Here is a 22,714-nt window from a genome sequence, read left to right as displayed (position 1 = left end):
AACTCCTTCCACAGCTCGGGGTACCTGAGCACTGGCTGGCACTGACCTCTGACCCCTGTGAACTGTTCAGCAGGGGGGGGCGTGTACTATAAGCTGTAGATACGTTTTTATGTTCCTGAACACGCGGCCAGTGGAAAAACAGCTGATTGTGGGGTTAAAGGTCACCTTAAAGGACAAACTCTGGGAAGGAGGAAGAAACTATAAGAAAATAAAGATGGCGGACGATCCCCCTGGTGCTCATCGCCCCCCTCCCTCTGGCCCACATTTCTGATTTTTATTTTTGGGTTTTTTTACAACATCCTCTCAGACGGAGAGGAAACAGTTCTGTTCCCGTTGTAATTCCCGCTCCGGACATTCCAGCCTCTTCCCTCCTGATATCCGTCTTCTACACTGTAAAAACTCAAAGTCTGAAAGTGTTTTAGGTCCAGTTTCTACATTAATTCACTTCAAACAACAGAAAACGAACCTAAATGTAAAATTTCCCCATTAGCAGCTTTTTAAAGTAAATAATTCCTTAATATTGATGAAAAATTACTAATTCCACTTTTAAAATTGGGAAAAATGTTTTTTAAGTGAAGAAATCTGCTACTTTTGATCAATGTTCAAGAATTATTTATCTTATAAAGACATTCGGAGCCAGGGTTGTTCACAGTGAGGCGCATGGGCCATTTGTGGCCCTCAGACTGATTTTTTGTGGCCCCAACTCCAGTGATGTAAATTTTATGTTTTTATTTTTAATCAGGGTAAATTAATTACTGATATGATTTTCCAACAATGGAAAATGTTAAATACTACATTTATTCAGAGATTTTTACTCAAAAAATAAAATTTTCTGCACCAAAATAAGTTAGTTTTTTGAAAGTAAGTGATCCAAATTTTATTCTAAGTGAGAATAAATTTGAACCTAAAAGTGATATGTAACAAATTTGAAACTTAACATCACTCTCCTATGAAAATAAATTTATTTTAAAAACTTGGCTACTTTATTTGCTTTTTTTTTTTCTTGACCCACACGATAAAAAGCTTAAACACCTTTTTTTAAGTCAATAGTACCTTAAAACTGCTGAAAAAGTGAGTAAAATGTCAGATTATTTCTCTACTAACAGAATAAATGTATTTTCATAAATAAATAAAAAATCTGCGAGTGTTACTTACACTTTTTATCAAAAGTTAAGAATTATCGGCTTAAAACAAGCTCCTATATTTTTCTGAAGTTACTTTTTAAGTGATTTTTCAACAAGATAAGTGAATAATTTCCTCATATTTATACAAAAGTATTATGTCCACTGGCAAATTTAAGTGGAACCAGAACTTTTTCATAAATATTAAGGATTTATTTACTTACAAGTTTTTATATTTTGCTAAAAAGTAACTTGTAACGAAATTGCAAGTAACTTTTAGCAAGATATTTCAATAATTCCTTAATATTGATTTAAGAAAGTACTACTTAAATATGGAACTAGTAAATTTTTATCAATATTAAGGAATTATTTAGTCAAAATAAGCTATATAGGGTCCTAAAAAGTTAGTTTTCATCTTTTTTTTTTTCCAAGCATGAGATTTCTTGAGTATAAACTTCATAAAAATACTTTGATATTTTGAGTTTTTGCAGTGCGTCTGTCGTCAGCAGCTCTGTACACAGTTTATGTTTTAATCTAGTGGCTCATTATAAAAGCTTTTTGTATAGAGTAAAAAAAAAAAACTGCAAAAAAAATTATTTTTTTTAATCTTCTGTCTAACAAATATCTGTTCACCGCTGCAGATTTAGGAAAGATCAGCGAGCAACGCCCCCTGCTGGAGGCTCAGAGTGGGTGTGTGGATGAGTGTGTGTGTGTGTGTGTGTGTGTGTGTGTGGCAGCTTAGAGGAGTGATTTTTGCAGGCAGATTGGACTCACAAGTCGGACGTCAGCGGTTTATTTTTGAATATCAATGGTTATTTGTAGAAAGTGTAATTTAATGTATAGGTGGTTACTTCAGCTTTCACCAGAAACAGGTTTTGTAAATATTCTGCTGCTTTTCTTTTTCTATGCTTGTACAATTCGCTCCCATCCGACCCCGACGACCCGACCCACAAACTCCCATTTTAAGATATGGTTGTAAATACGAACGCTGTTCTCGGCAAAGCTGAATGTTTCTGTGACTGTAGCATTATTTTTATTTTATTTTTTATTTTTCTCTCCCCTTTTATTGACTCTTCGACTTTGTCTCTTTTTTTATTTTTTATTTTTATTTGTGTGTGTGAGTGTTGCGTTTGTGTGGAGGAGAGAGACTCACAGACACTGCACTGGTTGGCTATTTTCATGGTTCATTGTAATAAATCACTGTAATGACAGTTTTATATCACTTGTGGCGACATTTGTCTGAACCTTTTGGGGGGAAATAATTATCTGGGAAAGTATTTACACCCTGCTTTCTGTTTTACATCAGAATTACTTCATATAATCAGATTTTTACATTAATTTCTCAGGATTTGCCAGGTTTTTCAGTGGGTTTTCTTCACTAAACCCACCAAATTTTCTAGTTGCTAGTACAAAATACCTTGGTATGCTTGAAAAAGACAAAATTAACATAAAAATATCTTTTCTACTTGTTTTAAGTAAATTGTCCTACACTTATAACATGGGGAAAATGGCTTCATCCGCTCCGAGTGGTTTTTGAATCGTCATTTAAGAAATTTTCACAATCTTTAGTATCAGAATCTGTACTTTCACTTACCCGGTACATTCACACAAACATTTTTAATTGTTCAGAAGGTAATAACAATCAGCGATGTAAACAATTACAGTTAGAATTGGAGCTGACATGTCTAAGTGGACCATCACCAAAATAAATGTTTTTACTACAGGTTACCATTGTTGATGTGGACGGTGGCCATATTGGATCTGGAAGTCGGCGTTTGAAAAATTATCGGACTTTGCTGGTGTGTTCCAGTCGGATTTTCTGAGTTCTGACTACAAACGGATCACGCTTGAATCAAATCAGTTGGCTATAAAAGTTAAAAAAAATTTCCCCCCAAAAAATTTAAATCTGGGTTTCTGTCAGCTTGTTGCTAAATTTTAATGAGAAACATTTATCTGGCCTTAGATGTTTTCAGTTTTATTCATATTGGTCAGGCTTGGTATTCTAAAAAATACTAACTGTAGCTTAAAGTAAAATCTTTACTTTTTGGAAACTAATTCAGGATTATTTTTTACTTTTATATCTTCTTAAACATCTTTACCAGTGATTTGTCTTTAATATTAGACAGTTTTATAAGACTTGCTTTTTATCGAGTTCTTATGCTAACTTTAGCTTCATTAACCTACTGTTTAGAGCAGCAAACTAGCCTAGCTTAAAGTAAATATTTACAAGGATAGTAAATGAATGTGTAGTTCAAAGTTTTTAATTTTTGTAAGTAAAGATTGTATATAATTTAGTTTAATATGGAAATATCAGGAAAAGTTTCCTGAAATCCTAATGCTAACTTTAGCAAAGCTAACTGTAAAACAAGTTCAACAAGTTGGTTAAAAAAGTAAATTTACAGTAGAGGAATAAATGCTAACACTTTCCTAACTTATAATTCTAACACCAAATGTAAAGTTTTTTTAAATGTTAAAATGTTAATGTAATTAAACGTCCAATTTCTTACATATTAGTTGGTAAAACCAACCAATTAGATCAAATTATTCATTTTGTTAAATCAGCTGCTTTTATTCACAGTAACCGGACAGGAAATGGGCAAAGAGGAGGAGGTAAGTCCGGGGTTTGGGAGTCGAACCCCGGACGGATTAAAGCGCTTGCTGCCTACATATCAAACCCGAAAAGGTGAATTGAACAGACCACTTTTTAAAACTAATTCATGTTCGTTGTAAAGTTTTAAACCAGCTAATTATGTTTCACCTCAAATACTGGTAGTTTTAGTTTTGTTACTCAGGTTAGCTGTTTCTTATAAATCCCGATGCTAACTAAGCTAATGGCGCTACCTACTTTTTCTAGCTAGCTTAGCCTAGCTAAAACAAATGATTTCCGACTTCCGGAGGCTTTTTATTTATCCATCTAAACTATTAGCGTTTGTATGAAATTTGTTGTGGTGGTTTTTAAAGCGTTAAAGTGAAAACATTTCAGCTTACAAAACAAAACCAGACTCGGTTATTCATATTTTTTCTTTTTCTTTACAATATTGTCAGATAACAAGATGCTCAATGGCACACACTAATAATCAACCAATGGCAAGACATTTCAGAGAATACGTTTCAAAGTCGAGACAAAGGGACATAACCAACATGTAGTGCTGTTCACTAAATACATATAATTTATGTGTTCTTTTGATTGGTGCGCTTTTATTTTATTTGTCCTTTTTACACAGACTATCAGCAAAGAAAGCTTTGATATCAACAGTTTCCATTTTATAACATCAAATATTTAATCATAAACAAGACCACACTGTTTTTTTCTGATTGTCCAGCCTCTAGGTTTGCTCAGTTCCCAGGTTTTTGCAGACGGCAGTCGTCTTCAGCAGGATGAAGTTTGTTGACTTGGTAAGAAACGTCAAGGCTGTTGGGGTTTTTATTGTGTCCATCAGAGTCTGTTTGGTTTCAGTGGTTGTTTTGTCTTTTTTTTCTGCTTTAAGATAAACCAAAAAGCAACCTTTTTTTCCTTTTGTGGAAAAAACGGCTCAGGTAGGATGACAACAAACTCTAATCCTGGAAAAAAAATCTCAGTTTCAGGTGAGTATAAAATCTATTTTACAGAGAAATGGGGTGTTGATCCCAGTACTGGGTTTTATGGCTGCTTTCAGGGCATTTCTTCTTCTTTTGTTGCTTTAATTTGCAGCTTCTCAGCTCTGCATCCAGCCGCTGAGCCAGGAGATTGACGCTGGACGCTGCAGTAATGCCACATCCCAACTGTAAGACCTGCAGACATTAAGAAAAATAACTACAGATATTATCTAAAACAATTCACTTCAGAAGTTTGTAACTTAAGACTTATTTATTTGTAGTTTATTGGCTTATTTCCCTCCAAAGTTTATTACTCTGAAGATGCCAAATAGTATCAGAAAATAGTTTTTACTTCTAGTAAAGATAGCATGTAGCAATGCAAATAATGATTATTTTAGTAATTGATTACTTTATTGATAATTTGGATGGTTATTTAGTTAGTTGGATTTTTTAAAATCCACATTCTGCAGATTTTTCATTTAACTACATTAAAAAGTTGAAAGAAAACAAATAATTTAAATCATTCTTAAGTTAAAAAAAATATTGCTTAGGATGCAATAACATATATTCCTTTAGTAAACATTTGATTATTTGTAGATTAATTGACCAATTTTTGGATTAACTTTTTAATAATTTTATAGCAAATGTGCTTAACAGATGTTTTAGAAATTATTTTAACCAAGTAAAACTAAAAATATTACATCAAGAATATTTCAACTGAATAAATCTTATTTGTTTATTGTTTGAGTAAAACAAGATTTATTCTTTTTATAGGTATGTATATATAAATATGTATGATGTTATATCTTTATTTTCCAGATATAAATTGAAGGGAAGAAAAGGTTATACTGAAATATTCAAACATTTCATCAGAATAGTCTCGTTTATTAATAATTTAATTAGCAAAAAAGATTTATTCCTCTTTTTTTCATGTGAATCCGCTTTATTTTCCAGAGATAAATTGAATTAAAATAAAGATTAGACTTTGATTATTAAACATTTTCGGTAACAAGTGGCATACATACCCATGCGTGTGAATTCTTCACCGTTTCCTGGTGTTATATGACATTATTTCCAGTTTCTGTGGAGATAAAAACAATAAAACATTTTATTTTAATTAGATGAAAAGTGAGATTGCGTGTATAACCAGCAGGTGGCAGTGTTGCATTATGTTTCAGGAAACAAATGGTCTCAAATTTGGACAGTTTATATTTTTACACACACAAAGAAGCAACTACTACCAATTAAATCCTTATTTTATTTCATGAACAACCACCTGTGTCTCCCCGTTTTCCCCCCAATGGCTCATTATTTTTCTCATTCAAGTATTTTTGTTTATAATGACTTTTTCTTTCTTCATACAAGCCAGCAGACAACTGCTTGATGGTCTGGCTGTGATTCATTTAGTCTAGCTGTGTAAACATCCATTAGTAATTCATGACTCTGTCCAGCATCCCCGGGCTTCAATTAACCCCTGATGTTTGTGTGTCTTCCGTTTCGGACTCCCATCCGTCTCCCTATCGCTCTTTCTTCCTCCAGATGCTTTTGTGTTCATTCATTCTGCTCTCCATCAATCATCCTCTTTGGTTATTGGACCGCTTGTCATCTCGTCCAATTAGAAGAAAATACAATTTTCACCGGGAACAGAAGCAAACAAAAGCAGCCGACCAGGTGGTGTTTACCGATCCTACGCAATGTATGCAAATTAAAAACTTTCGCATGGAAAGGAGAGGCGTTGTTCTTTAGACCTCAGGTATGACGTAAGGAGCATCATTAACAGTGACGTACTTCAATAAAAACGAAGCCAGTTGAAATTAAAACGTTTCAAAAGTCGGTAAATGGTTATTTAGATTAAAATTAGTTCCGATAATTAACTAATACCGTCCGTTGGATCTTCTTTTCGTGCTGTAGTTTGGCCGCCATCCAACAGAGGGCGCCGCTGGTCATTCTGAAGCGGAGCCGTTGATGGAGAAACAAAGATGGCGGCCAGGCCAGAACGTATCAGAGTAATGGTCGAAACAGAGTCCGTTGTGGGATGGAAAAAGCACTTTTCGCGGTTCTATTTTGACATATAAGCACTCGACAAGCCTTAATACAAATTACTGATGTGCTGTGAAGGTAACTATAGCACAGAAATAAAAATTAAAATGACAGAAAAAGACATTATGACAATACGCAGGTTGATTTTGAGGTCCGTCATGAGTTAATGCACTTCATAGAGCGAAGTTTTAAGAGAAAACACAGCTCGCACTTCTCTAAATCTTTCTGTTAATTATAAATTGTTTCACATATTTTTTCTTGTTATCTTTGATTTTTTTTTGAGTGTTTAATTTTTCTCTTTGTGTTACGGAAAGACAGTCAGCTCTCTTGATACAAGAGAAAACTTTAGTTTTTTCAAGTGTCCGCTTATCTATCCATCGTTAGTCCATCAATAAGATAAAATTGATTTATTTTTAATAATATTTCAACAGGATCCCGCTTCCGAAAAATTAAAACGATCCCTTAGGTGCTTTGATGATTTATTCATTTTAATTTAAGGCACACTCAATGTTAGGTAAGATTCTTAAAAAACTAATTAGTTGAGTTACTTACTAATTTATATTTTAATTCATTGAAGAATATTGAGTTTTGCAGGATTTGGAAACAGATTTTACTTTCAAATTAAATCTGTGTAACCTAACGATTATTTTACCATTTACATTTACATACATTTGAAGATGTAAATAACCAAATAATTAAAATGTTTTTTTAAATAAGAAAATATTTGTATTCATGCTTCAGTCAAAAACAGAATTTTACTCCAATTATTTTCTGCAGCCCCTAACATTGAGCTGATGTTGACTTGTGTAACCCGTCATTAGTCAATTAGCCAGACTTTTATTTTGCGGGCCTACTTCCTGTGTTGCCCCAAACTGTTCAACTTATTTAAAGCCCCGCCTCCAGCGCAGTTTGAACATCATCACCTGTTCCACTGTGATTGTGGCTGACTGTTGGCGTCTTGCTGATAATTTCATCCTGGAAAGTCACCCAAATCTTTGAAACAACTGATTTGAACTATTGGTGAGTTTGCTGGGTTGATGGCAGTATTGTGCACCATAAAAATGTTGCTCAATTGATCATTAGAGCATTGTTTTATTAGACTGTCAGCGGTTGTTACCTGGGCCGTCACTGGAATTCACAGCTGATTGTAGTCTGGCACTCTCTGCTCAAAGGTAACCGTTGGGTTTGTGCAAGATTTCTTGAGTTTGAAAAAAGGATGTAGCTACATTTAATTTGATATTGCGCAGTATATTTCTTTTCCTCATTTTGCTTGAGTATTTGAGTTAATTTATTTTATTTTCCTTGATTGATATTTTGAAAGTTAACTTTGATTTAAACTTTAACCTTAAATTGATTAGTTGAAATATGATTGTTATTTTGTTTTAAATTATGGTTAATTTAACCTGACAAATGTTTAGTTTAATTATTAGATATTTAATAATTGCATTTGTTTGCACCTAATTGTTTAAAATGCGTAATAGTTTTTTTTTTTGGGCCTTTTAGGTCGTTTTTTTTTTTCTTCCCCATGATGGATAAGATCTTCAGATCCTCTGTGAAGGACAAGGACTTTGATCTTTGAATTGATTTATTTGGAGTTAAGTTGTCTCTCAATGTGTATTTGTAATTGTTTGTTGTTTTTTATTCTTCAAATCACTAATACATTCACACCAAAACTAAAACGGTGCTCGTCTTCATTCACACCTCAGGCTCCTACATAAAGAACCATCTTCTGATGCTGCTTTTGTAGCCGCAGTTAGCTGCGTGGCCTATAATTGTTACACTTGCCTCCTATTTATTATTCAGTTATTGAACGCTGCTTGTTGATCATTTTTAGGCTCTGTTAGCTTTTAAAGCTCACTCTTTTACACACCAAAACTTGTGCAGTTATCTCAGATGTTTTAGTATTTTACAAGCAAATTAGAAAATCTGAGGCGCTCCTCTTACTTTCTCCCAGCAGGTCTTCAGACATCAGATTATCCTGCCGGTTGCCGAGGACGAACGCCAGGAAGGAGAGGATGAGCGCGTCCAAGATGCCCATGATGGCCAGGATGTAGGCCCAGCGCACCGAGCAGGCGCCCAGTGTGTATTTGTCTGTCTGCTCGCCGCACATCCGCTTCACCTCGTCGCTGTCCCAGCCGTCGGGGTAGATCATGCAGCCCAGAACCAGGCTGGTACCTGGAACAGGAGGTGAGACAGATGGGCCGGGGTGCTTAACACGCTACCAGGGGAGGATTCATGTTGCTAAACCTGGAAACATGCTGCGGTTTATTAAAAATGGCTGCACTGCTGCATAGGTTGTTGGCTACAAACACAGATTTATTCATCACACTTCAAATTCTTCAATTTGTATTCAACACTCTTGAGCTTAAACTTTGCTTCGGCTGCAATTACAGCTTTGCACATCAGAGCTGCGACTAACAACTATTTTAGCTATTGATTAATCGGTTATTCTGATGATTAATCTGATTTTAAAAATCGACACATTCTGACATTTTTCATTTAAGCTTTTCAATGCAGTACTAGAAATGCATTAAAAGATCTAAATGAACAAATTAAACCCTTAAGTAAAAAAACAATTATTGCCTAAAATGCAACAATGCATCATTCCTTTTAGTGATCATTTCAGTAAATGGCCATTTTTTTAATCTGTATACTCCAGTTAATGGTTAAGTGATTACTAAATTAGTTGACCATTATTTCAATAGTTGATTAATCGATTATTGAAATCTTTGCCCATTCCTCTAAATACAAAACTTCACCTCAGTATTTAGACTTTCATAAATGATGATAAACCATGTGGGATTTTGCTTTTATTATGGCCTACGTTTTGTTGTTGCGTCCAATAAAGCACTTTAAGACCTAAAACGTTTGAATTGGGGAGAAAAGATTAACATGGTGCTTTATTTGGAGAATTTGTAGTTCATGTAGAATATTCTCTTTATGGAAATAAACTCTTGGGAAATCGATTTAAATCACTTTTTGCATAAAAATAAGGAAATCAGAAAAGGAGCCAAAATAAATGCAAAAGAATAGAAACTGTCTTTTCAGCAGATGCACAAAAAAACTCCCAAAAGTGTTAATAAATTTTTTTTTTTTTTTTTTTTTTTTTAAAAAACAGGATTAATTATAACATAAAGGTGCTGTGCATTTAATATAAATATTACAACTGAGTGTGATGACTCTTTAAAAATGTTTATTGAAACAGATGTGCAATCGCAGCATAAATATAATAAAAAATCTGCAGAAAACAGTGCAAATGTTCAGCAAATATGCAATAAGTAATGAAATAAATTCTGTATGATGGAGATTAAAGAGTCTGCAGACTGAATCAGGAGGGAATGAGCATCAGAGGAAACGTGACGGTGTTGGCAGCAGTTTAGAATCAGGCCCTGAAGGAGGTGCAAAAACAGAACCGCATGTCGCAGAACCATGTGTTGACACGGGCCGTCTTCACACGCCGGCTGTCGCTTGGCTGATGATGGGAGACGCCTTGGAAACTGTCATCTGATGACTGTTGGCATGGAGCTAAACGCTTTGTTTTTAGAAAAACAAGTTGTATTAATGCTTTAGAAAAGGCTAAAATGACGCAATTTAAGAGAATATTTTTTAGATTTTAACCAGAATAAATAGCTTTCCTAGGAAATACCTGTGATACTTGAACACTAACTTGAGTTACAAGTGGATTAACTGATAAATTATGCCACCTGTGTCAAACTCAAGGCCCGCGGGCCAAATCCGGCCCGGCAGAAAGTTTTATACGGTCCACAGAGACATGTAAATAGATTCATTATTATGAATTATAAATAGTTATATTAATCAAATGAAAGCAGTTTTTAACGGAAGAGGATTAGGATCAGATTTAGTTTCAGAATAGTCCATAATTATTCACACTCTAATTGTATAAAATCAAAAGTCAGAATTCTGGGAGAAAAAACCTGAATTCTAAAGAAAAAAGTTAAAATTCTTCTAAACAAAAGTCAGAATTCTAAGGAAAAAAATCTGAATTCTCAGAAAAAAGTTAAAAATTTGGGAAAAAACTCAAATCTTTTTTGTCAGAATTCTACGTTTTGATTTCAGAAGATTAAAGCTAGAATTCCTTTTTGTTATTTTAGTGGCCATAATCATCTTCCATAGATTTCATTCTGCTAAAATACATCGATGGGAAATGCTGTTTCATTCAATGAGCAGCGTCTTTTGTCTTAATCATTTGTAATTATCGTAATTAAATGCGTGACCCCTATGTAATGTAGGCAAAAATTTAAATAAAAAAGCTCTTAAAAACGACAAGGCAGCCAGTCGTCGACATAAATTCGCATTCTGCATTTCAAAATTATATTTTTTAGTTTTACTCCTTTAAGGTTATAATCAACCGCTGTAATAACACTTTTATGATGTAAGCTAATTACAGATTATTCTAATGACAGGAGGCATGTTACACAAAGAGTTGAACTTAAGAAGGTTGATATGGGGGGCGGGGAGGGGGCAATAAAAATCTGCTTCGGGCTCCAAAAAGGCTTGTGCTGGCCCTGTCTATGTTAATTCATGCAGTTCAATAGAATCAGACTTTTTGTCCCCTGTCAGATGCATTTTCACTGGGAAAGCAGTTCTCTGCACACAATCCTGCCATAAATAGACATTCATAATGAAACCTTCTCTCTGCTGAGTTGTCGGCTCATTTCAGCGCCAACAGGACCGATGTTTTCAGGCGGGACAGCCTGAACGCTGAAGGCAACATTTATATCGGCAGAGTGATCTGCGTTTGCGACGCCTCATGTGATTGAGGTCAACAGGAAAATGGAGGACAGGCTGTTCGAAACGAGCTGCCTGACTCTGAGATTCGTTCTGGCACTCGAACTCTGCAGGAGATTTGTAGTAATGAGCTGAATCTCACGCTGAGACGCTGAGAACCAAACCAAACACGGAGAAACGAGAAGGTCGATTAACTTCCAGGGATGCAGATTCCCTCAAATCCTTCGCTGCAAAGGCTGCAGAGGTCAGAGCTTCTCAGGAAAGCAGTGTCTAATTTTTACTACGGAGTGTTGGATAAGAAAATAAAAAACATAAAATTACAATAAAGCATTACGAAAATAAACTAGGATAAGAATAAAGTTGAAATAAGATGAGAATAGTCATATTTCGAGAATAAAATCTGAATATTTGGAGAAAAAGGTTGAAATGGAATAAAGTCTAAATATTACAAAATAAAGTGCTAGTATTACAAGAAGAGTCATATTATAAGAATAAAGTAATAATATTTACAAAAAGTAAATATTATTGAGAAAAAAGTCATAATATTCTGAGATTTAAATCGCATCAGAATGAAGTTGTAGTAATGACTTTACTGTCATATTTTGACTTTATTCTCGTAATTTTCTGACTTTTTTTCTTGTAATTTAATTTTTATTTTCTTAATGTGGCCTTAATACTCCATTATACAATTCAGATCTTTTCACTCACCCTTCCAAAAAAAAAAAAAAACGATTTGAGCCACTTTCATTTATGTAATTTTGAAATTAAGAAATTTCAGAGTTTTTTCCATAAATATCAACATTTATAAGCTTTTTTTCTAGCAAATTTTCAATTTAGAAACATTTTTTTCCCCTCTATCTACAACCTCCATAAAACTGCTTCAGTTCGTCCCATTACGTCTGAGTGCTGATTTCCCATCGATTCGTTGGCAATAACGATGTTTCTGTTGCACGTTTGCAGCTCAAACGTTAACGATCATAAACGTCCTCTGATTGTCTCCCACGCCGCGCTCATTCTGGCCGTGACGGCGACACAGACGTTCATGTCCCACATCCTCGTCTCCCAGGGTCAGCTGCTGCTTTCTGCCGTTTGGGCGTCTGCTTCAAGGTGGAGCTTGACAAATGCAATTAATGGGAGTTAATTGGGGCAGAAAGTGGCAGATGCAAGAAGGTATGAGGCTCATCCTCCCCTCCCTTCGTCTGTGTTTCTCTGCTGGCCGGGAATCAGAGCGCAGATATGAGAGGAAGGGCAGATGGAGCGTAATGTGCAACACGGTTCCTGCAGCACACCGCAAAGTTCATTAAAGCTTCCAGCAGCCGCTCAGTGATTCATGAGGCCAGTTGGTGTTTGGAGGGGAAATTAATGAGCTGATCTGAAGCTGCTGAGTACAGAAGAGGATTAGGGCCACTGGAAAATTAGAAAAAGACAAATATTATGTTTTTTTTTCTCTGAATTTGGACTTTAATTTTCAATTTTGATTTTACTTTAAACTCAGAAATTCTGACTTTAAATCTCAGAATTTTGACTTTTATCTAAAAATTTAACTAAAATCTAAAAAGTTTCACTTTACATTTTGAATTTAATTTTTACTTAAAACCAGGATTTTTGGCTTTAAACTAATTTGATTTAAATATCAGAATTCTCACTTTTTATTCAAAAATGTTATGTTTTTTTCCCCCACAATATTCTAACTTTAAACTCAGAGTTGTTTATGCATAATTAAGCAATTCTCGTCTTAAAATTAAAATCTAGAAAGTAAATTTGGGACAGACTAACTTGCAGGAAGGAACAATTAGACACCACATACTCTGCCTCCAACATGAAACTCATTCAGAGCATCGATTTATCTGAATTCATCCGGACTCCGTGAGGTTTCTGCTGCTGAAATCTCGACCAGCAGAGCGATGCTGATGCCTGCTCTGATCTTCGCTACAATCTCAGCGATTCTTTGTGATTTAGATGCTGACAGGGCATCAAACATAAAACATCTGCATCCCCTGTTTTCTTCTCTTCTAACTCCTGCAGTAACTGTGGCTGTGCAGCTACTGTTGCTGCGAGATGAAACGAAGGGAGGAGGAATGTGCTGGTGTTTTCACTGAACCAAAGATCTAGATAATAAAATATCTGGACACGATAAAAGCCACATATTGATGAGTGCTGATGTCCTTTTTGGGAAGATGAGAATACGACAGGAACGACGGGGCTTGAATCCCAACGCGCTTCGTTTGAGACACGAAGGGAAAGAGGAGCTGCTTAAAAATGCAGCGGCTGCAAAGCATCAGAGAATTACACAGAAACAGAGAAACTGCACTTCAAAGTCAGGCCTAAATGAACAGTTCAACCGTTGGAGGATAAACTCCTGACTCCCCTCTGAATTTATTCATTTTGAAAACTTCCTTCATGTTAGAGAAAACACTTGGAAGAGTAAAATTAACTATCTGTTTTCGAATCTAATTATCTACAGGCTGATAGAAGAACAAGCAGCTTTTTACAACTTGGTGTTGGTCTGCATTTAAACTCCTTCAGTTGCAAATTTTCTTTTAATATTACATTTTGCTAAATTCAAATGTTTTTATTTGGTAGCTATTATAAACGGGGTTTATACCAGGCTGAAGAAGTGCAGAAACAGAACACCAGAATACTGATAAATATTTAGATTACCTACTAGTTTATTCCTAATTCTAGTGTCTAAAAATTGTATGTTAATTGATAGCATTGGAGTTCAATAGCTAGCATCTGTTAGCATAAAAGCTAAAGTCAAAAACGTAACAACATAAGCAAGCCTTATAATTCAAGGAAACCTAAATGTATCTGGATTCAGACTCAGATATTTCATGGAATATTTTCTAACTTAGTGTAGCATTTTGCTAACGCTAATTGTTTTATTTAGGGGTGGCTAGCTGACAGAAATAGGTTTCACACACAGTTTGAGAAAGGACAGAAATAAAAACAGAATATAAAAAAGTATTTATGTAGCTACTAGTTTATTTCTAGTCCTATTGTCTCAAAACGGCATCATTTAGTTTTGATAATAGCTGCTAGCATAGCAGCTTAGCAGCTAACATTGATAATTATAAAGATGAAGAAGCCTGACAGTCCAAAGACAAATAGGTGACCTTAGTTAAAACATAAATGTATGTGGATTTAAACTTCTTCAGAAATCAAGTTTATGATGGGAGGAATATTTACTGGGACATTTTAATTTACATTTTGCTAATGTTAAATGTTTTATTTTGGAAGTGCTAGCTGACAGAAACGCGGTTCACAATTTGTTCAACAGATGCTATAGTATTTTATTATTCAGTGTGAACATTAGCTTTAACTGTCAGCCCTGGATTAAACACACTGTTGTCTCCATCTGTGTAAATGTTATGAGTGAAATATCAAAAGAAAAAAATGGAAAATGAAGTTTGGCTGAATGAAGGGTCACAATTTGCCATGCAAATCTTTTCTCTTGGTCTCCCGTCAGACTGCTAGCTGTGCCACATGTGCTGGTCCTCTGATGTGAGGATGAGATGCTAGTAGCGTTGAAATGAGGAGGAAACAAACATCTGCTGAGCCTAAACGAATTGTACAGCATCTTATTCTCTTATCAAACAGCGACGGTCGCATTTTTAATCTAAAAACAAGAAGTCATGCTTCAGGTCTGCCTGCTTTGCTCACTCAGATGTGGTGACATTGCTCTCGGAGCGACAGACAACTTCAGCAGTCCTGAATCTTTTAACAGTTGCCCTTATTTTCTTTCCGAAACTGTGCTGCTTTGAAGTCAGACCGAAGGGATTGCTCCACTCCATTTCTGTATCATCTAATATGTCTCTGATCTGAGCTGATGGCCCAGAGTACATACTCTCCTTCTTTTTCTATCTTTCTTTCCTCCCCCCATCCTCACTCACTCACTCTGTGCTTCTCCTCCTCCACTGCTGGGCTATAATTACAGATGATGTAAAGGGAAGAAAAACAACCAGAAACCAGCCTGGATGAGAAAATGACACATGTGGAGCTGCAGAAGAAGTTCAACCCCAGAACAAGCGCTTAAGATCTTGTGAAAATTATGAATCTGGTAGAAAAAAAAAGAATTATGACTTTTTAGACTCAGAATTCTGAGTAACTGATTGGATTGCTCTTTGCCAGCTTCCTGGCATTAAGCATAAATGACACGACTTCTGTGACATAAGTCTTAATTTTGAGATTAAAATCTAAATTCTGACCAAATTCAGACTGACTTTTGTCCTCAGCATTTTGAATTTTAATTCTGAATACTAATTCTGTGTCAATCTATGTCAAATATGTGTCAGTTATGTTGGTAGTATATGAAAATAATCACAAATGTTTCTTCGTTGTCATAAGATTTGTAAACCTGAACTTTGTCGACACTGAAAGTGTTCCAAACGTATTTGATATATTTGAATTTTAAGACTAGATTTGCAGACGGTGTATAAACAATTCAAACAATTATGAAATTAATGTCAGATTTTAAAAGCAGATTTTTTTTTTTTTCAGTGGCCCTAATCATCTTCCATAGACATGAACTGAAAGGCCGCTCAGTGTAGAAGAAGCCACTACTCTAAAACCGGCAAAAGTCTGTTTGTTCTGTAGCAAACATCCAACCATAGACCAATCTTCATGGTTACGTTCACATAGCAGATCTTATTGCTCGATTCCAAATTTTGCTGAAATACGATTTTTATGCTTGGTGTTGGTTTTGTGTGATCATTCATGTTGCTTCTTAATTAAATGTGACCGTAGTCTGATTTTTCTGTGAATTTTTTATGCATACGCAGAAGAACGTCACGCAGCAGCAAAAACACAAAATCTTTCCAAGTAATTTTGGAAAGATTACTTGGAAATCTTAACAAGATTTCCAACTTGAAAATACTTGAAATATCTTATTTCAAGTTATTTAATACACTTGAAATTAGTTATTTAATACACTTGAAATAAGACTTAAATGTAACTTTTTAGCAAGATATAGAGGCTTGCTTAGTAAATAATTGCTAATTATTTATGATGGTAAATTAAGTTATGCATATGAAAAATGTCTTGTTATAAGTGAAATAATCTGCCAGTGGAACTGGAACTGGGTTGCTAGGTGACAGCTGGGCTTGGGTGGGGTTGCTAGGTAACGGCGCCAATGGAACTAGAACATTTTCACCAATATTTAGGAATTGTTTACTTAAAATTATTCTGTGTATTGCTAAAAATATATTTTTAAGATAGTTTTGTCTTATCTCAACTGTATTAAGATATCCATCCGTTTTCTTCCACCCTTCTCCCTGTCGGGGTCGGGAGAAGTTGGTGCCTATCAGCGGTCAAGTGGCGAGAGGCGGGGTCACCCTGGACAGGTCGCCAGTCCACTGCAGGGCAGTATTTATATCTGTAGTACTGAAAACTAGACCAAAATTACTTGGTAAGATTTAGTGTTTTTGCAGGGTACCGAAGTGGTAATGGACGCTGCTGTTTTCAAATCGATGTTTATTCAGCAAAGAGAGCCTACAAGGATCATAAGACAGACAAAGCTAATTATAACAAGCACAAGTTGCTTGGAGCATTGACTGCAACTTCTGCAGTTGGGTCTGTTTGGATGCAGTCGGAGCCAAGTCGGAACCGACACTTGGGTTTTGCGATGGACCAAAGTGTTGCTTCAACATTTCCATGTTTTCTGTAGCAACTCACGGATTCTCCGGCGGCTTTCCACCGAATCTCGGATTGTATTCCCCGTCGACTGCTCACAGAGGACCGCGCTAGTGATACGACTCCGATAGCAGCAGAAGCGGCTCAAAGCACGGTCTCCATGGCAACCGGAAAGCTCGAAAAAGAAAGGGAGCGAGAGCATTAATGGGCGGCCGAGGTGACTCTGAACGTCCCCGAAACGACACACGTTCCCTCTCTTCTCTGATCTGTGGCCTTTTTTGGGGGGTTGGAGACGTTTGACTGTAAACGGCATAAAAACACAAAAACTTAACACTTAACTCTGCCGCTTCTCCCCCGGCGGATTCATAAGCGTGTCCGTTGGGACTCAAACACGGCCACCGCTCACACTTCCTAACTCCCCCCCTGCTAAGTTTATGAAATAACAAGCCTCTCTGCGCTGCCACACAGGCGCTGAAGCCTTTTGATGTTCTCTCCAGCTCAGAACTCATTTATATTCAGCGAATACCCCCGGCGTTCACTTCGAGTCCTCCTCACCAACACGGCTCCAAGTGTTAACATTGTTAGTCATGTTTTCCACACAGCGAGGCGCACCTTCTCATTTGCAGCTCAATACAGCATGTTATAATTATAGATGGATGATATGTGCAATTAGGAGGGAACTTGTGGAAGTAGACATCTTGTGGCTCTGCTGTCAGATTTTCAGGTTTCAGGATGCTTTAGAGCCCCCTTTACTCTGATATCCATAAATAAAATCCAGTGAAACCATTTGCCTTCAGAAGGGTTTATGTTTTTACTATAGTTTTTTCTGGTCAAAAACAGTGGCGACCCTAAGGGGGGAGCAGAGGAGAACGTGGCCCCCTCTTTAAAATGCTTTAGTGAAGCAGTAAATGTAAAACTCAATAAAAACAATAAATACTGAATAAATGAAATTTAAACATTTAAAATTTTTATCTTCTCTAAAATTGTAAAAAAAAAAAAAAAGATTCTGGGGTTTTTAACACCGATAAACGACATAAAAAAATTTATTTTCCTTTTGTGGTAGAAATAGATTAACTTAACTTTAAATTTGTTTCAGTTACAAATGGAAAATTTCCTCTTTTTTTTCTTTTGCTTATTTTGAACCCTCCACCAAAAAAACTGAGATTTTTAGATTAAGCTCAGAAATGTTTGAGATAAACATTTGGAAATTTCTGAGTTTCAAAGGTAAATTTTTGAATTTTGGAGTTTATTCTTGAAAATTTCTGAGATTAAAAGTCAAAATTACTGAGTTTTTTCTAGCAATTGTTTGACTTTTCAAACTCATATACTTCCTTGTTTTTACTAGAAATCTTTTAAGATTAATCTCAAACTTTGTGATTTTTTATTTTTTTTATTTTTTTTTTGCAGAAATTTATTCAACTTTTCTTTCTAGCAATAATACTCCTAATATGCTGTCGTACAACTTCTTAAAACAGCCCAAGCGATTAAAAAAAACAACCCAGACTTTTATTTGGCAATAAATTAAGTTAATGTTTGTCGGTGCCTGAAAAATGAGTTGTTTCAAAAATATTCAGAATATTAAGTCAAATTCAAGATTAATTTTAGAAATTTTTGAAAAAATAAGTTTCAAAGGTCTATGTTTGACTTTTGGAGGTCTTTCTTTCAAACTTAGAAATATCCAACTTTATTCTATAGAATTAATTTCCTCGTTCTTTTTTTTTTTTTTCCTTCTATCTTCAACGGCCCTGATTTGCCATCGCACCATTGAGGCCCAAACACAAAAACAGGCAAAATGTAAATTTAGACATGTTGGCACTTCATCACTGCAGCGTATACATCAGCAAACATCCGAGAGTCACTCAAAAAACGGCATCATAACCAGCCTCTCGGTGACGGATAAAAACAGCCGGAGCCCAGACATCCGTCTCCTGGACACCAGCATCACTCAAACATGGCTTCGACCCAGACGGGTCGCCGTGTCCTTGGCCTGCCGCCTCCTGGAGGAGGCGGAGGAATAATAAGCGGCTGTCGCCTCCATCCCGACCCAACGATCAGGAAGATAAACCCAGGATGGGAAATCTATAAACATCACTGAACGTATGAAAACAAGCTAAAGTGACACTAAAACAGTGCGAACTCTGCAAAAACAGGAAATATTACCAAGAATTTTTGTCTTGTTTCTTTTGCAAATATCTTATTACATTTGAAATAAGACACAAGTAACTTACAAGAAACTTTTCAGTGAGATGTAGTTTGTTTTAAGTCAAATCAATAATTGATTTACATTGAGGAAACGATACTAGTTCAACCTGCGGATTATTTCACTTACATCATGGGAAAATGTTTTTATATAAAGTAAATAATTTGCAGTAGAACAACTACTTTTTAATCTATATTAAGGAATTTTTTTTTTAAGCTCCTATATCTTGCTTATTTGTAACTTCTAAGTTATTTTTGTCTCATTTCAAGTGTCCTAAGGTATTTGCACTAAAATTACTTGTGTATGTATTTATAAAATAAATGGTAGGACTCGATTGAAATGTTTAATGTAGTTAATTGTAGGGTCTGTAATTTGATTGCATTTTAATTGAAAACCATGTATCAAAATAATTAGCAATATTTTAATTCAAAAACCATTTTTAAGGGTAAATTATTGATTAGACATATAAGCTCAACAAAAAATTTATTTTTAATCTGCTGTTTAGATTATTGAACCATCAAATTGATGCAAAGCGTTTCAGGAACCCTGATCATTCATGGAACATTTTTGAAAAAAATCCTTTAAAAATATGGACTGTTGACGCTAACATTAGCATTTTGCATTTGCTAATAAGTTAGCATTGAAATGCTATATAGGCCTGAATAGCTTCACTGATTGGCTAACTCTTTTTAGCACAACTTGAACCTGAACCTTTTCCAGATACTAATCAAAAACAAAAATCAGCCAACCCTCTGTGGGTAATATTTTGCATTACTATATATTTTGTGGCTATTTTAAAAACAGTTACTTTTCTAACCTCTTGTGGCAGGAAGCTGTACTGCAATTCATAAAATGGAAGACAAGATTCACAGATTTTAGGTTATTTGAATTAATGTTTTCTCTTGAAACAACACAGCAGCTAATATCTTTGCTTTCTTATTTGTGCCTTTGTGTTATTTATTAGGATAAGGACTTCGTGAAGTAAAGTTGCTCTTTCGCGCTGCGCTCCCAGTTTCGGGACTAATTGGTCTAACCTTGGGTGGTTTAGGAAGGCACATTAATCAGTGGCTTGTTTTGGAGACTCACTAAATACAAACCTCCTGTTCCTCGTCCGGCCCACGCAGTTTTAACATTTCTGTCTTTCTTTGTGTTCCGCCACCTCAGCTACGTTATATTAAGTACTTTATCCTGAAATAACCTCCTTTCCACACAGCTTCATAATTACAACATCAAGCAAGTTGAGTTTTTGTTAATTAGGACCTGAGGGCAAAAGGAGAGAATATACTTCAAATAATTAATCTGAGCTCATGGATTCGGTGAGAGGGCGATGTGTTGAATGAAAGACATTCAACACAATAGCCAGATCCATTTTTTTCCAGATCTGTCTGGAAAAAAAATAACACTAGCAGTATATCCAAACATTTTCCCTCAAAACATAAAACGAGACAAGAATCAAGTTATTACTAAAGATTATATCATAGGAACAACGTAACTAATCTTTAAAGCTGCTAAAGCTCATTAGCTAGCTATTAACTGTACAAAAGCTTATACTGAAGTTATGAAAATGGGGCAAAACTCAGTCGATATTGATACTTATTAGTTTTTTTAACTAAACTAGTGGCATTATCTTTCATGTTTTATGCCTTTCTTTTCTTATTTTTAAACCGCTTTGAGGCATAATGGTCAAACCTGAAAGTGCTGCTGTACAAGTTACTCAACAAGTTGTTGCTAGGTAACAAAAAAATGAGTGAGTTGCTAGGCAACCAGAGAGAGAGAGTGAGTCAGCTCAAAATTAAATTCAAATTTAAAAATACTTTGTTGATCCCAAAGGGAAATTAAATGTTGTTCTAACTCATATGAATTAAAATTTGTCAAAATTGATGCCATTAGAATTTGAGTGGCCAGAGGAATTTAATTTTTATTTTAATCTTTTACTGTACTTCTGATATTGTATTCAAAAGGCTCAAGTAGTTTAATGAAAAACCTGCAGAATGTGGCAATATTTTTATCTGATTAATCTTCAGAATAATCACTATATTAATCAATTACTAAAACAATTTTATCCCTACTTGTATTATTATGCCATTATCTTTAAATTAGTTGAAAATGGTTTCAAAACAATATTATTCATCGCAATAATTTTCGAAACAGTTTATCGTCCAGCAATATTTGTTATTGTGACAAACCTAGTGAAATATTTGAAAAACTGAGGTGCGATGCTACTTCACATGCCAATGGCACATCAGCCAATCAAGGAGCGCCATTCCTTTTCCTGAGCTCTGATTGGGTGAACCCCAAAGACCAGAGATGTCAGCATGGATGTCAGTTTCTACTTTAACATTAATGTGTATTAAATGATATTTGGTGTTTTAACTATTAAAATAAGCAGTTATAAGTGATTTTTAGAGGGGATGTCAAGTATTTCCACATTTCGGCTGTGGTGCCTAACTGTTGCAAATACCCGGTTTCACTGTAAACACTTGATAACATCACGTTCCAACAACATATGACAGTAACTCCTTCATTTAAATTTGTTCTATTTTTAACACAACCCTGAAAAGTTGTGCTTTCCTGAAAGCAAGTCTTTGCCAAATTGCATAAAAGCTGATTTGTCTGTCTATCGTCTCATCTGGTAATCGAGTTAATCCATCAGACAAGATTGTTTTGCATCCACAAACCCTGCAGATAGACATCTATTTAAAAAATGCTGCATCTGAATTCAGCAGCATGTCTGTGGGTTGCTCTTGGCTACTTCTATATTGGCTCCAAACACAGTTTCCAAAACTCTGCTTTCAAATGTGAGTGCTGAACAAGCATCTCTAAGATGGGTGCTTTTAGTGTATTATCATCAAACGGACAGGGAAACAGAGAGCAAATCAAATATGGACGCTAATGGCTGTGGACTCTAAGGGTTGTCTTTTCTACATCTGTCAAGTTTCTGAGAGAAAAACAACTTTAAAAAGTTCAGCTGGTGTCGCTTGGAATTTCTTTATTCCAGGCGACACCAGCTGGAATCAAGACATTAATATTTAGATATTAATGTCTTGAATAGCATAATTTTTAGAACTGGAACTTTAATATATTAATGTTTGATTAATTATATAGATTTTAATGCGTAAAAGCCCACACTCATGAGAATAAGTACAAATAATTAAACATAAAATTTGGGTATTAAATGCTGTAGAACCCAAAATGGTTTCTACAGCTTTTAAAAACAGCTGAGCGCAAAATAAAAAAAAAGACACCCAGCTGTTTTTTTTTTTTTTTGGTGTCTAGAAAACAATCCGTTTCAAAAACCTCTAAAAGTCACTACTCGTCACCTAGCAACCCCAGCAGAATTTCACCTGTTACCTAGCAACCTAAGCTGAGCTCTAGCACATTTGTTTAGCTGGTTTAA

The 22,714-nt window shown here is 35.3% G+C and overlaps 2 protein-coding genes and 2 long non-coding RNA genes across 5 annotated transcripts in view; 3 read left to right on the top strand and 1 right to left on the bottom strand.

The window, feature by feature from the left end:
- Positions 1 to 4,137: 4,137 nt before the first annotated feature.
- The window catches only part of lhfpl3 (LHFPL tetraspan subfamily member 3), a 36,389-nt gene continuing 17,812 nt past the window's right edge, over positions 4,138 to 22,714 (bottom strand). The window contains exons 2-4 of the mRNA XM_007555229.2: positions 8,682 to 8,912; positions 5,723 to 5,778; positions 4,138 to 4,892 (exon numbers count right to left, since the gene is read on the bottom strand). Of these exons, the coding sequence (XP_007555291.1) occupies positions 5,756 to 5,778; positions 8,682 to 8,912 (254 nt within the window). The 3' untranslated portion in view covers positions 4,138 to 4,892; positions 5,723 to 5,755. The remainder of the gene's footprint in view (positions 4,893 to 5,722; positions 5,779 to 8,681; positions 8,913 to 22,714) is intronic.
- Positions 5,789 to 8,774, top strand: LOC107836593 (uncharacterized). 2 transcript variants are annotated; one of them, XR_001662526.1, is made up of 3 exons: positions 5,789 to 6,815; positions 7,169 to 7,251; positions 8,692 to 8,774. It is a non-coding gene; the product is annotated as an uncharacterized LOC107836593 (long non-coding RNA). The 2 variants fall into 2 exon arrangements; XR_001662525.1 differs by having other exon boundaries at positions 8,695 to 8,773.
- Positions 7,479 to 8,674, top strand: LOC103140214 (uncharacterized). The gene is made up of 3 exons (XR_001662527.1): positions 7,479 to 7,757; positions 7,837 to 7,909; positions 8,241 to 8,674. It is a non-coding gene; the product is annotated as an uncharacterized LOC103140214 (long non-coding RNA).
- orc5 (origin recognition complex, subunit 5) overlaps positions 8,872 to 22,714 on the top strand; it is a 41,361-nt gene continuing 27,518 nt past the window's right edge. The window contains exon 1 of the mRNA XM_007555224.2: positions 8,872 to 8,924. The gene's annotated coding sequence lies outside the window, so the exon portion shown is untranslated. The remainder of the gene's footprint in view (positions 8,925 to 22,714) is intronic.

Source organism: Poecilia formosa, unplaced genomic scaffold, assembly GCF_000485575.1.
Source record: "Poecilia formosa unplaced genomic scaffold, Poecilia_formosa-5.1.2 Scaffold69, whole genome shotgun sequence".
NCBI lineage: Eukaryota > Metazoa > Chordata > Actinopteri > Cyprinodontiformes > Poeciliidae > Poecilia > Poecilia formosa.
Note: the sequence above shows the minus strand (reverse complement) of the source record. Positions and strands in the feature narration are given on the sequence as shown.